Consider the following 14,264-nt stretch of genomic DNA (forward strand, 5'->3'; position numbering starts at 1 on the left):
TGCACCCTAAGTCAAGAACCGTACCACTACACCAACTAGTCCGTTGCTAGCAACTAACCAACATACTGCAGAGCGGTTAATTTATAGGGAGCTTCCTCAGAGACGCTATATTTGAAATAAGGTTTCAGTAGGTGAAGACCACGTCACAATTCTGTGAGCAGTACTGTCCTTCGGCAGTCCACAGAAAGTTGTCACTGCAAATCTTGTTGGTTCCATAGCGACGGAAGAGATGGACACATCACCACATCACTGTGGAAAAGGAATAGTGTTTATCACTGTTTCATTTTCAAGTGTGATTAACTGTATTTTTTGTACTCCACCAATTGCGATCGATTAGAAAGCCCTGTGACTTCGTTCACAGCTGGAGTCTACGTATTACACAGCTGCAGGTATATGAGACAGCAAATATCCGTCAACGAATGCGGCTGATCCTCATCTAAGTCTCTTTGGTCACACAGATAATAAACGGAATAAATAGGATTTATTTCCTGCTACTGAGAAGCGCAGACGTCAAAATGTGCTTCGACGCGTCATCTTCGGGACTATGGGTATCTCCGTCTAGCGCTGTTAAGTTTTGGTTTCCGTAAGTCAAAGGGCATTCGAGTCAAAGTAAGTTCGTCACAGTAATAATAATTCAAAAAATCCGAAGCGAATACGACGGAATGAAGCCCATGCGTGGAGCCTATGACATCACACATATGTAACACACTATTAGACATCGTTTTGCCAGTAACTGCTAATAATCCATGCGACGGTAATGTGTGTTGAAAGAGATCTAAATAACTCTACTGCTACTCGAACAGAAAAAATATAGCCACTGCATGTGGTTCTGAGAAGCAGATTATTATTCATGCATTTGGCATATCAACCACAGACGTTACACGGTCTTAAATTGACGCCGCAAGCAGCAAATGATAGTAGCTTTCGCCACGCAAAAACAACGTTTAGGACAATTTCTTCCAGTTCACTGTTAAATCTATATACTACTGGAGAAATATCTTGTGACATTTAGTAATGAAGAGGACTCTGAAGAAACTTTTAAATGCCAAGATCACAAGTTTATCAGATTTAGAAAACTGGTTTCCGCAAGACTATGTCGCCATTTTCACATCTGCAGTCGCTCAGATTAAAAAAGTAACAATTAGAGTTAATTAACATGACACAGTCATTAGGAATAATACATCCATGCCTTTGTCCAATGAAAGACGGTATTATACCACCACACTCCCATCTGGTGGGCTTGTGTAACACTTAGAATGTTTACGCTGATTCTCAGTCGGTTGTCAGCTGTTGTGTGTGAGCAATCGCAGTCGGCGCATTAGTATCACGTTTGTACATGGTATTTCTTTTGTGTTTGACATTCCGATTTCTGGTGAATTTCATGACACTGTCATATACCCTCCTGGAAATTGAAATAAGAACACCGTGAATTCATTGTCTCAGGAAGAGGAAACTTTATTGACACATTCCTGGGGTCAGATACATCACATGATCACACTTACAGAACCACAGGCACATAGACACAGGCAACAGAGCATGCACAATGTCGGCACTAGTACAGAGTATATCCACCTTTCTCAGCAATGCAGGCTGCTATTCTCCCATGGAGACGATCGTAGAGATGCCGGATGTAGTCCTGTGGAACGGCTTGCCATGCCATTTCCACCTGGCGCCTCAGTTGGACCAGCGTTCGTGCTGGACGTGCAGACCGCGTGAGACGACGCTTCATCCAGTCCCAAACATGCTCAATAGGGAACAGATCCGGAGATCTTGCTGGCCAGGGTACTTGGCATACACCTTCTAGAGCACGTTGGGTGGCACGGGATACACGCGGACGTGCATTGTCCTGTTGGAACAGCAAGTTCCCTTGCCGGTCTAGGAATGGTAGAACGATGGGTTCGATGACGGTTTGGATGTACCATGCACTATTCAGTGTCTCCTCGACGATCACCAGAGGTGTACGGCCAGTGTAGGAGATCGCTCCCCACACCATGATTCCGGGTGTTGGCCCTGTGTGCCTCGGTCGTATGCAGTCCTGATTGTGGCGCTCACATGCACGGCGCCAAACAAGCATACGACCATCATTGGCACCAAGGCAGAAGAGACTCTCAACGCTGAAGACGACACGTCTCCATTCGTCCCTCCATTCACGCCTGTCGCGACACCACTGGAGGCGGGCTGCACGATGTTGGGGCGTGAGCGCAAGACGGCCTAACGGTGTGCGGGACCGTAGCCCAGCTTCATGGAGACGGTTGCGAATGGTCCTCGCCGATACCCCAGGAGCAACAGTGTCTCTAATTTGCTGGGAAGTGGCAGTGCGGTCCCCTACGGCACTGCGTAGGATCCTACGGTCTTGGCGTGCATCCGTGCGTCGCTGCGGTCCGGTCCCAGGTCGACGGGCACGTGCACCTTCCACCGACCACTGGCGACAACATCGATGTACTGTGGAGACCTCACGCCCCACGTGTTGAGCAGTTCGGCGGTACGTCCACCCGGCCTCCCGCATGCCCATTATACGCCCTCGCTCAAAGTCCGTCAACTGCACATATGGTTCACGTCCACGCTGTCGCGGCATGCTACCAGTGTTGAAGACTGCGATGGAGCTCCGTATGCCACGGCAAACTGGCTGACACTGACGGCGGCGGTGCACAAATGCTGCGCAGCTAGCGCCATTCGACGGCCAACACCGCGGTTCCTGGTGTGTCCGCTGTGCCGTGCTTGTGATCATTGCTTGTACAGCCCTCTCGCAGTGTCCGGAGCAAGTATGGTGGGTCTGACACACAGGTGTCAATGTGTTCTTTTTTCCATTTACAGGAGTGTATGTACGTGATGTAACACCTCTTACAGTGCTGAGGAGAAAATGATGTAATGTTATAAAGCATAAGGTATGTTGTTGTTCGCCGGCCGGAGTGGCACAGCGGTTTCTAGGCGCTTCAGCCTGGAACCGCTCGACTGCTACGGTCGCAGGTTTGAATCCTGTCTCGGGAATGGATGTGTGTGATGTCCTTAGGTTAGTTAGGTTTAAGTAGTTCTAAGTTCTAGGGGACTGATGACCACAGAAGTTAAGTCTCATAGTGCTCAGAGCCATTTGAACCATTTTTTATGTTGTTGTTCCACATAGAGTGGAAAGTGGAAATATTTGTTTGCGACGTTGGAGCTTTACTAGTTCACTATTTATCCTGTCAGACGTGGTTCTACTCTATTGCAGATCCGAAGAAGAAACGTATTCTTGCCGAAACCGTTTACCTAAATCTAATAAGTGCTTTTCTATGTATCTTAGCATTTGAAAGCTTCTTCAGAGTTCACACTATTGAAGATCACAACTCACGCTGATATAATGTTAGGAATATATGTCTAGTAACAAGTTTATTGACTATTCTGTACAACCGTTTGGTCCTCGCAGTATTAAATGGTGATGGTAGGTCTATATCTTGAAGAGAGTTTTATTGCGTTCAGAATACCGAAACACGTACAGTTTCGTTAGCACATGCCACTCAAATATTTAATTTTGCTAACTGAAAGGATCAGTTGAAGAAAATGCTGACCCTCAATTTGGTAACTAGTAATCTGCTCAAACTGTTTGTTGGTTATTGTCTTTGAATTTAGCCAACAAATGACACGAAGTATTTAAAATGACATTCTTGTGCGTTAACACTTTCTTCCACTGACACATTTAATTTACAGTTGTTACTTGAATTCTATACCACGGTATTATGATAGGAAGTATCGGTGATTGCAAAAAAGTGTTAATATCAAAGAACACATCTGAACTTTAGACGAGCGTGATACGTGATGCAGTACCCAAGAAGCGTAATGTGTAAAAAAACAACCATATTGTTTGTAGCACAAGCTCCATAAGCAGATTAAAAGGCATTGCTTATAGTCTGTTAATATCCGTCTTATTATACCTTTCATAAGGTCATGACATGCAGTTAACCAGGCGTTAGAGTCACACCTGATAGCTACTATCCAGTAATCAGCTCTTTTTGAGAACAACTAGCCAGCAGTGTTGATGATCTGTACCGTGCGCAGGCGCTGGCGGACCAGCTGCTGAGCGTGTCCTCGCAGGTGGCAGACCTGTCGTCGGCTTCTCGCCTGGAGACGCTGGCGGCGCGGGCCAAGCGGCTGTTGTCGTCCCACATCTCGCCGCTGGAACAGAGGAAGGTAGGCCGCTGCCGCCTGATCACCTTACATAGCAGGCGTCACTGACGTATGCTTGTGCGGCAGTCTTCGATTCGGAGGTAACTAATTCCTATGATGGAGGTGGAAGAAATATTACCGACAATATTTAGCCGGTAGAGGGAGAAGAGCTTAGAACGTCAAGTTCTTGATGACCAAACCTTGGCCCAGTTTTCTGGAGGAAATTTCAAGTTTCTACATAGTTTGTCATGGGGTGAGGACATCTGATGCTGTTGATTGTTATCTGACCGTGGAGTGAAGACATTAAGCACGACGACCCCGTTGATGCTTTCCCGAGAGTGGGCTTTGTACTGGAATTAGGTTTCATTTTCTCCTTATTCTCCAGCCCTTCATCCAGTACATCATAGAAGCTCTGATACAGTCATCTGCAGGCAGCAGATGAACACTTGACATGCCATAACAAGTATGAGTAAGGTAACGACAAGCTTCTTCCCCCCCCCCCCCCCCTCCCCCCCACTAAGACTTTCCGTGGATGGCAATGCCGACTAGTCGCATCTTTCCGTCCCTGCAGCACCCATTAGTTGATCTTGAGATTGACTTTGACTTTGAATGGAGTAAGTAGCAAACACGTGGATTGTGAGTAGCCAATACTGTAAGTTAAATCTTTGCAGCCAGTTCTATGAGTCTTCATGCGACATCACAATTGGAGGTACATGTGTCAAGTGTGAATCTGGCTGTGTGGATCTTTGGTGTCTTAGTGTGGTGAATCGTTGTAGAATCTGATGTTGTGCTGATATTATTTGTTGTCCAAATAAGAGGAATGGTATGGGCGAAATCCTGTGCCAGCATATATGCTCTGCTCGTATCCTACAGCTCCATAGAATATTCCGAGCTTAACGCAACACTCAAGATAAGATAAAAATTTAAACCAATATATTAGGTTACTATTCATCTCCTGCTCGAACGGTCCACGGGTGTAATGCCGGTCCATAGTGTCCAACGGGCACAATACATCGGCGATCAGACATGTCGCCATCGTCGGACGACGAATCAGTTCGTCAGCGCACCTGACTATGTGGACATGTCTGACCGCCGAAATATTGTGCCCGTTGGACACTATGAACCGGCAGTATGCCCGTGGACTGTTCGAGCAACAAATACGCCGGGAGAAACTGAAGAATTATTCATCTCCTGGTCTTCCAGTCCAAGTAATTTCCTCCACTATCAGCAATAAAATCTGCTACCTCAAAGTCTCGTTTGGTGTCATGGTTCGTGCGTTTTGTGTGTGCGTGCGTGTGTGTGTGTGTGTGTGTGTGTGTGTGTGTGTGTGTGTGTGTGTGTGTGTGTGTGTCCGGGATGTGTGCACGGGCGCGCGCGTGTCATTATCGCCTCCACTGCAAAATGAGCTGAATTGAAAAGCGCTTGATGAAGGGTCAAATAAGAAATGCGATTTTTTTCTGTATTGATTTCCTATCTGAGTTGGCGCACTCAGTCACTCTTTTAATCTGATGTTTGCTGTAGCCCACGGCTCGTCTTAGTTAATTGATAATGATGAACCAGGTATATCAATACCATTGTAATTGGCTGAGTGATTATTGTGCAGCACAGTATATTTCAAAAAGCTGATTGCTGCGGGGCGCTGATAAAGTAGAAGAGAGTGGTTAAATACAACTGTAACCAGGATAGCGAAGCGAAATTTTCAAGTAAATAGCGACCCTGAAATGTCCAATACGGGATACTAATAAAGCTATCAATATTATGCCAAGTAATGGTACCGTAATGACGAGGAAAGAGGGATTAAAATGGGTCTAGTTTCCAAGGTTCGTGGAGCTCTGCAGTCGGAAAAATGGGTACTTTTATGAACACATCACTTAAATCAATATTACACCACCGGAACATCCATGAGGAGCACTAGTTATATGCAACATGTTGCATCCACCCATAAAACTGAAAGTTTCTAGCTCCCAAACTGAAATTGACACAAATTTGATTTTATGAATTTGTGCACAGTTATCATTTCGCTGGAATAAACATACATTAACAATTTGAAAAAAGTAACTTTGCTTTGGACGTGTTACTTGTTTATTTTTGTGGATTGTGCACACCTTCCCATTGTGTGAACCCTTGACAAAGGCAGCGTGAGGTGCACGCTTGAGTCTCAGGACGTGTGCTAACTGTGCACTTAATTTATGTCAAGCGTCAACTTCGCTTCTCAATTTCTCGGGAAGTAATTGACGTATTGTGATGCAACCAACACCATTATTTTTGTGATTTTTCATGCTATTGATTGCATACGAAATAGCAGGGGATGACCATCTAGAAATACAGAAGTATGTGTTAAAAACAGTATTTGTTTGTATTTTAAAATTTCGCATAGTATTTGGTTTCCTAAGACCCTGCCGTACGTTCATGCTGGTGAAAACCGTTTTTCAATATCTATTGTTGTACCATAGATATTTCAGGTGGCAGAGTTAAATGAGACACCCTGTATACATATATAGGTGAGGACTAGTAGTAATCCTTGTGTAACATAAGAGATATTGAATTTAATCGATGAAAGGAGAAAATATGAAAATGCAATGAATGAAGCAGGCGAAGGGGAATACAAACATCTAAAAAATGAGATTGACGGGAAGTGCAAAATGGCTAAGGAGGAATGCCTAGAGGACAAATGTAAGGGTGTAAAAGCATATATCACTAAGAGTAAGATAGATACTCGATATGATTCTGCAGCAGTTTTCTTCAGACTGTAACAGCTATCCTTCTATCAATGACAGCTTCAGCACAGCTCTCGTATAGTAATATGTGTTTGATATGTTTCTTAAATTATAATTTTTTGAAATGTCTTTCATTGTGTCTCTTTGGCATACGTAGAGGATCTTCTGAAACTTTTGTTCAATTATTCACTTTCATTAAAAAAATACGAAATTTAGATATTTTATTTTTGGGAATGTGTGTGATTTTTTGTCATTTCCATTTAGATTATGGACTAATTTTATCTAAAAACTGGTTAAGTCACAGTCTGCTCCTGGACTGCTTTTTTTTTTTATCAATTTGGGTATTGGTGATATATCTGGGTCAGTCAGTACATGGTCAATTTGATTTCCTGTAATTCCGACTGGGGAGTCCCACATATTTTAAGAGGAAAAAACTCCTCCTAGTTCACAGTGTTTTTATATGTAGACACTATGAAATCGCGTTTCATAAGAGCTTGTAGACCACGTGTTACAACTTTTGATTAATATTCTGTTAGACACAGGTCGTACGTTGTTTCAAAATGGACATGGATGTTGACATTTTTGGCTAACAAGGCGCCTGCAGATGCGAGATGTATCGACGTTCGGTGTGATCGCCAGGAGGACCTGGTTTACCGGCTGACGGCGCTGGAGGTGGCGCTGTCGCCGCTGCAGAGGCAGACGAACCAGTCGCTGTCGCACCTGAAGACGATCCAGTACTTCGTGAGCAAGCAGGGCGAGAGCATCGCGAACGCGGCGGTGCGGCACTACGCGGACCGCCTGCTGTCGTACCTGCAGCAGGCGCGCACCCACGTGCTGGCGCAGGTGGGCAGACACGTGGCGCCCTGCAGGCCGCTCTTCGACGTCTTCCACGCGGCGCGCCAGCTGCTCTGCCGGCACGCCCTCGACCCGCTCGTGAGTAACCTGCTGGCGCCTGCTGTCTAACACATACTCAGACCTATTGAGAATTTAAAATATTGTGGTACGCCACGTTGCACGCTATTAGTGTCTGTCACAAGTTCAACACAGTGAACAGTTTCTAAACAGAAAAAATCAGCAGGTGGAAATCATTCCTGGTTGCACATAAGTTTGGAGCATGAAGGTAGAGCCAGTGTCGCCGTTTAACAACATACTGGCGACTTGCACACGTACTCTGTCACTACTCCCCACCTTCCCCGCCGCCACGTGACTGGTGTTTGTGCCCACAGAACGGCCTGTGGTTCTCCTCGGCGTGGTGCCTGGTGCTTCTGGTGGCGGCCGTCCCGCTAAGTCTGCGCCTGGCGGACGCCTACCGCCGGCGCGACTCCTCGGCGTCGCTGCTCAGCTCCCGCAACTCCGAGTGAGTCCCGAGGCGCCGCCGCCGCTCGCTGTAGCACGCTCCTAGCTGTCTGCCAGAAGCTTAGCCAACCTGCAACAGTAGCGCTCCGCAGCCAAACACTTTGCCATTCTACAGGGGCGCCCAAAATTTGTCAGTCAGTTGGCTTTTCACTTACTATACCGACATGGTGCTCTCATGTGTGTTTTTCGTAAACCAGCTTCACAGTATCACTTTTGGTTGGTCATACAAACACTCCAAATGGAATATGGTCAAGAATTACTGCTGCCGCATTTCCCCTTCCACAACCATTAATCGTTCAAATGTAAACGCTCGACCGTTTTTGAAACTCGCTTGCGTTGACAGTTCCGTACTTGTTTAAGAAAAATGGCGCATAACCTGGACAGAGTGAGTATTAGAGCAGCTAAGTAGAATAACAAATATAATACTGAGCCCAGTCTCTTATATTTAATAGAAGCAACGGCCTTGCCGCAGTGGATACACCGGTTCCCGTGAGATCACCGAAGTTAAGAGCTGTCGGGCGTGGTCGGCACTTGGGTGGTTGACCATCCACCCGCCATGTGCTGTTGCCATTTTTCGGGGTGCACTCAGCCTCGCGATGCCAATTGAGGAGCTACTCGACCGCATAGTAGCGGCTCCGGTCAAAGAAAACCATCATAACGACCGGGAGAGCGGTGTGCTGACCACAGGCCCCTCCTATCCACATCCACAACTGAGGATGATACGGCGGTCGGATGGTCCCGATGGGCCACTCGTGGCCTGAAGACGGAGTGCTATATTTAATAGAAGACCAACAACCATGTTGCTCACGATCGGAAACAGAACAGCTGATTTGGGGACTTCCATTAATTATTTGACGTTCATTTTTTAAAATTCTGAGCAACCTCTGACAATATGGTGGCATTTGGTGGGAGCCCCTCCACATGAGATTCACCTCGTAGTTGGGTAAAAATACCTAAAATGAATTTTACACATTTGTTTTAAAAACTGATTAAAGCACTTTATTAGAAACACCTTTTCTTATAAAGTGTAAGAAACCGTGTTTTAACACGTGGTTAGAAACACTTTATTTTAATCACACCAATACTGAGTACTATACGGACGGACAGACTGACAGAGAGGGCCAGACGAAAAGGCTCCACGAAACTAATATTAACCGCTTTGATGGATCCGTAAAAAAATCGACATTTTATTGCTATATTATATACATTAAATATTACTGAATGTTTAGTTATTTTGCAGATGAAAAAGAACATTGTGTCTTTCTTGGAACCGTATGTTAACAAAGCTTTCCATGTTTACAGAGCTTTCCAGTTTTCGATGTATACGATCAGTAACATAATACCTACCGGAGAAAAAAGCGTTCAAATGGCTCTGAGCACTATGGGATTTAACTTCTGAGGTCACCAGTCCCCTAGAACTTATAATTACTTAAACCTAACTAACCTAAGGACACCACACACATCCATGCCCGAGGCAGGATTCGAACCGGTGACCGTACCGGTCGCGCGGTTCCAGACTGTAGCGCCTAGAACCAGTCGGCCACTCCGGCCGGCCCCACCGGTGAACTTCAGCTTAGCTTTCTTCCACAAACGATTAATATCTTTCTCGTACGTGTGTTTCGACATGTCGGCATACCGCTTAAGATGAGCATTGTGGAAGCTTCGATACAAATTCGTCTTAAACGCAGTAACATCGGCATCATAACAGTTGCATAATATCACGAGTGACTCACTCACTGATAGGCAGTGCTTAATTGGTAGGATACTGGGGAAGTGCTATCAGTCTACAAAGGAAATTACTTACAAATTACTCCGGTTCTAGAATTTTGCTCAAGTGTGTGGGACCCGTACCAGATACGACTACCGGCGTATATTGAACGTATGCAGAGAAGGGCAGCACGAATGGGTACTGGTTTGTTTTATCCGTGCTAAAGTGTCACAGCGATACTGAAGCAACTGAACTGCAAGACTCTTGAAGATAGTTTACGTCTATCTCGAGAATGCTTATTAAAAAAGTTTCAAGGCCCGGCTTTAAATAATGACTCTAGGAATTTACCACAACCCCCTACATATCATTCACAAAGGGATCGTGAAGATAAGATTAGAATAAATACTGAACGGACAGAGGCTTTCAAACAATCATTCTTCTCGTTCTCCATAGTGAATTGAAGGAGTGAGATCTTGCACTGAATAAATATGTACTGGATGGCATAAGATGTTAACGATAGAAAAAGGTGCACTTGCTCAGGATCAAACTTACAATAAGTAAATGTATTCTAGTATCTAAAAAGGAAAGCTAGAGAGGACAAAAGGAATGAAGAAGACGTCACATCTACATCAACAGCAGATTGACGTGGATGGAATTAGTTTTATTTTATAAATTGGCTATTAGGATTATTCTATTTATATTTTTAGCATATGGCGTAGCAAATAACTTACGATGATACACATAAGATACAACTAGTGTTAAGAAACAAGATATGAAAATTCAGACAGAAAACGAAAGAAAAGAAATTACGAGTTTCACAAACTAAATCTCGGGTTCCACTGAAGCAGATCACTGGCTGAACTACCCCAATAAAGGCGTGCAGCTAGAGGAACTTTTGAAATTATGTGGAGAAATAACTAAGAACAAACCGGCCGGTGTGGCCGAGCGGTTCTAGGCGCTTCAGTCTGGAACCTGTGCGACCGCCACGGTCGCAGGTTCGAATCCTGCCTGGGGCATGGATGTGTGTGATGTCCTTAGGGTAGTTAGGTTTAAATAGTTCTAAGTTCAAGGGGACTGATGACGTCAGATGTTAAGTCCCATAGTGCTCAAAGCCATTTTGAACTAAGAACAATTAATGTGGAACTGGAAGGGTGGAATGCTGTACACGGGTATCAGTGCGAGGAGAGACCAAGTCATCAGTTGTCCAAGATCATTAGATAGATTATTCAGTATTTGTCGTCATTCTGGGTCACTACGGTGACCATTCCTGGTGGTGAACAGACGTGGCAGACTTGACGAGAAGTATGCCTCCCCTCACGTTTGCATACCGTCCAATACAGGGCCGCTGTCACATTCGAATACCACAGAAATCTGGATATTGCGTGATTCGACCATCAGGCCAAATGGAGACCCACAATGAGGTCCCTTTCAAACGCTGTCAGGGGCCGATAACTATATATTACACGTGTGCCCGGCATCTCCGTGTTCTTAAGAGTGCTCACTCAACATCTTACGCTGTTCATGCCTCTCATACGTCCTACCATGCGGGTAGCTACATCAAACACAAACAAAACTGTGTACTCTCGAAACCGTTCTAGTTGTACAGCCACACCGTCAGGTGTCTTGCGGAGTATGAATGTCACATAGAGTTTCAACGAACTCCAGTGGCAGACACTACAACAGAGGTGTCGAGGTTTCATGTGTAACTGCGAAGTTTACTATATAAATTACGAGACTGTGTGTTCGAAGAAGAGTCACACACGTATAATTTCCTCTCATGTGTATTTAAGAAAATCAGAGAAATTCTAGCTCATACTGAGACTTACTGGCAGTCTTTGTTCTCGTGCACTACTTGCCAACGGAACAGGAAATACGGTGTGTTCAAAAAGTCTCTCCGCAGTGCCGTTAGCCGCGCCTGCCGTGTGATTGTTCTCTAAAAAAGTTCAAATGTGTGTGAAATCTTATGGGACTTAACTGCTAAGGTCATCAGTCCCTAAGCGTACACACTACTTAACCTAAATTATCCTAAGGACAAACACACAAACCCATGCCCGAGGGAGGACTCGAACCTCCGGCGGGACCAGCCTGAGACCGATCGGCTAATCGCGCGCGCCGATCGTCGTCGTGCCTGTGTTACTTCCCTTCAAGTGGACTCTCCCAACATTCAAAATGTCTCTCAGCAGTACAGTATGATTATTATCCGGTTATTTTCTACAAGATGGTGCAACCGCCCATACAGCTCGCGTTTCAATGTCACTGTCTTGTGTGGGTCCAGGTAAAGCGCGTCGGGCTGGCGCCAGGGTAATGTGTTTATTACCAGAACAGCGTGTCCTATGAGACGGGACGACGAATTTCTCCGGATGTCGCGTTTCTTAGATGCCACCGTGCCCCGCCAAAACGGCGCCCACTAAATCGTTTTATGGACGAGACAGAGGTTGTTTTGACTAGGAAGCTTCCCTCATCTTGTGAAATACGTCGGGGGTTAGGGCTACAGGAACTCCAGGTACTGTGTCCTGTTTTTTTTCGGAGAGCACAATGTATACTGAACTGCAGTGATTGGTTGAGGAAGATCGTGTCTCCTTGCTAGAAAACATAATTGGCACGGTAACCACGGCTGGGCCATGGTAGGTTTATTTGAGAACATCGGAGGGAATGGGCTTTTCGGAAGGTTTTGAGCAAAAGGGAGAGACGAGGACGTGCTTCTCGACCGTTGCGGAGTACAGTCGCTAGAGCTCCTCAGATTCTGAGGAGAGAGCAGTTAGTTGTAAAGACGTACGGACACACGTGCGAGACTTCATATTTTCGCGGACGTGACACAATCACTTGCGGACGTGAGGTCATCTCCCGCAGTACGACGCTTCAGCAGCGCCCGCAAGCTGACGGCACCGTCTCGTCTTTCACCGGCGATATCGGTAACTTTGCGCAGCTTCGGCAAATTCAGAAGCTATCAATAGTTTTCACGACCATCTTTTTGTCATATCAGCCTTGTACTCGCAGTGGTCACTCCCAGTGTCCATGGCTTTTGTAATTGTATCTTGACGCGAAGTTACAATCTAACTTATGCACCATTTCAGTGCAGTAATGTTTTCATTGTAAATAAGTATTGTAGTGGTTCTATTATATGTTTATTACCTTATAAACGAAAAAAAAACTTTTTAAAAAATTTTAAATTCAGTGCATTAGTGTTAGTAAAATGATTCTTTCAAAAATGGTTCAAATGGCTCTGAGCACTATGAGACTTAACATCTATGGTCATCAGTCCCCTAGAACTTAGAACTACTTAAACCTAACTAACCCAAGGACAGCACACAACACCCAGTCATCACGAGGCAGAGAAAATCCCTGACCCCGCCGAGAATCGAACGCGGGAACCCGGGCGTGGGAAGCGAGAACGCTACCGCACGACCATGAGATGGGGACAATGTCACTGCTTGCTGATGTTTTTGATGATCGCATAATTTCACAGGGACTTTGGCCTCCACGATCGCCTCTCCTAGCACCATTAGACTTTTTCTTCTGGGGTGCAGCGAAAGCAACTGTCCATAAAAACCGTCCAAAATTCATCGATGAACTGAAAACGGCAATATACACTTTCACTGCTTCTGTTACAGAAGAAATTTTACAGCTTGTGTTTGGAAACATGATTAGATGAATTGAATTGTGTATTCAACAACAGGGGGGCCACTTTCAACATTTAATGTGAAAATTTGCAAGTAAAAATGAATATTTAATAAATTAATAACTTATATTTCACTGAGTTTCATTTCGGTATATTCACTGTGGCATACCTCACGCACGGCTAACAATCATACGGCACTGCGGAGAGACTTTTTGAACACTCCGTATTAGTGCTGCCTGAAGTAACTTCCGCCAGACACGGTACGCGGACTTTCGGAGTAAAGATGTAGATGTAAAAGTTATCCATGGTGGGTTCAAAGAAGTGATTAGCATAAGATAAGCTCCATTAATACATTGAACTGACCTATATCCATTAGAGTACCTCGTTCACCTGATTACAAATTAACCTCATGCCTCCTTCCTACTACAAAAAAATTAAGTAATAAGCAAGGCTCTGAGTGTAACGTCACCGATCTTATGCAGTGTTGTAATCAGCGGCTCATCAGAAAATAGCACATTATCACAGACTCAGAAATGTCTAGAAATTTATTAAAACATTAATAAAAATTTATGATTAAATGTGTGCAGATTAGGGAGCGAGCGGGAGAGTAGGGAACTATGAATGAACTGCTTAAAGAAAAGGAAGAAGCATCTCATTTTGCCTTATTATCTCGCTAACCCTCAGCACCAATTTGCCCGTGAATCATAACACTGTTTGTTTTTGT

The 14,264-nt window shown here is 44.9% G+C and overlaps 1 protein-coding gene across 4 annotated transcripts in view; it reads left to right on the forward strand.

Moving 5' to 3' along the window:
- LOC126361037 (uncharacterized) overlaps positions 1 to 14,264 on the forward strand; it is a 125,508-nt gene that overhangs the window by 93,580 nt on the left and 17,664 nt on the right. For all 4 annotated transcript variants that reach the window (XM_050007760.1, XM_050007763.1, XM_050007762.1 and 1 more), the window contains exons 11-13: positions 4,033 to 4,164; positions 7,497 to 7,790; positions 8,084 to 8,214. In XM_050007760.1, the coding sequence (XP_049863717.1) occupies positions 4,033 to 4,164; positions 7,497 to 7,790; positions 8,084 to 8,214 (557 nt within the window). The remainder of the gene's footprint in view (positions 1 to 4,032; positions 4,165 to 7,496; positions 7,791 to 8,083; positions 8,215 to 14,264) is intronic.

The sequence above is a fragment of the Schistocerca gregaria genome, chromosome 1, assembly GCF_023897955.1.
Source record: "Schistocerca gregaria isolate iqSchGreg1 chromosome 1, iqSchGreg1.2, whole genome shotgun sequence".
Taxonomy (NCBI): domain Eukaryota; kingdom Metazoa; phylum Arthropoda; class Insecta; order Orthoptera; family Acrididae; genus Schistocerca; species Schistocerca gregaria.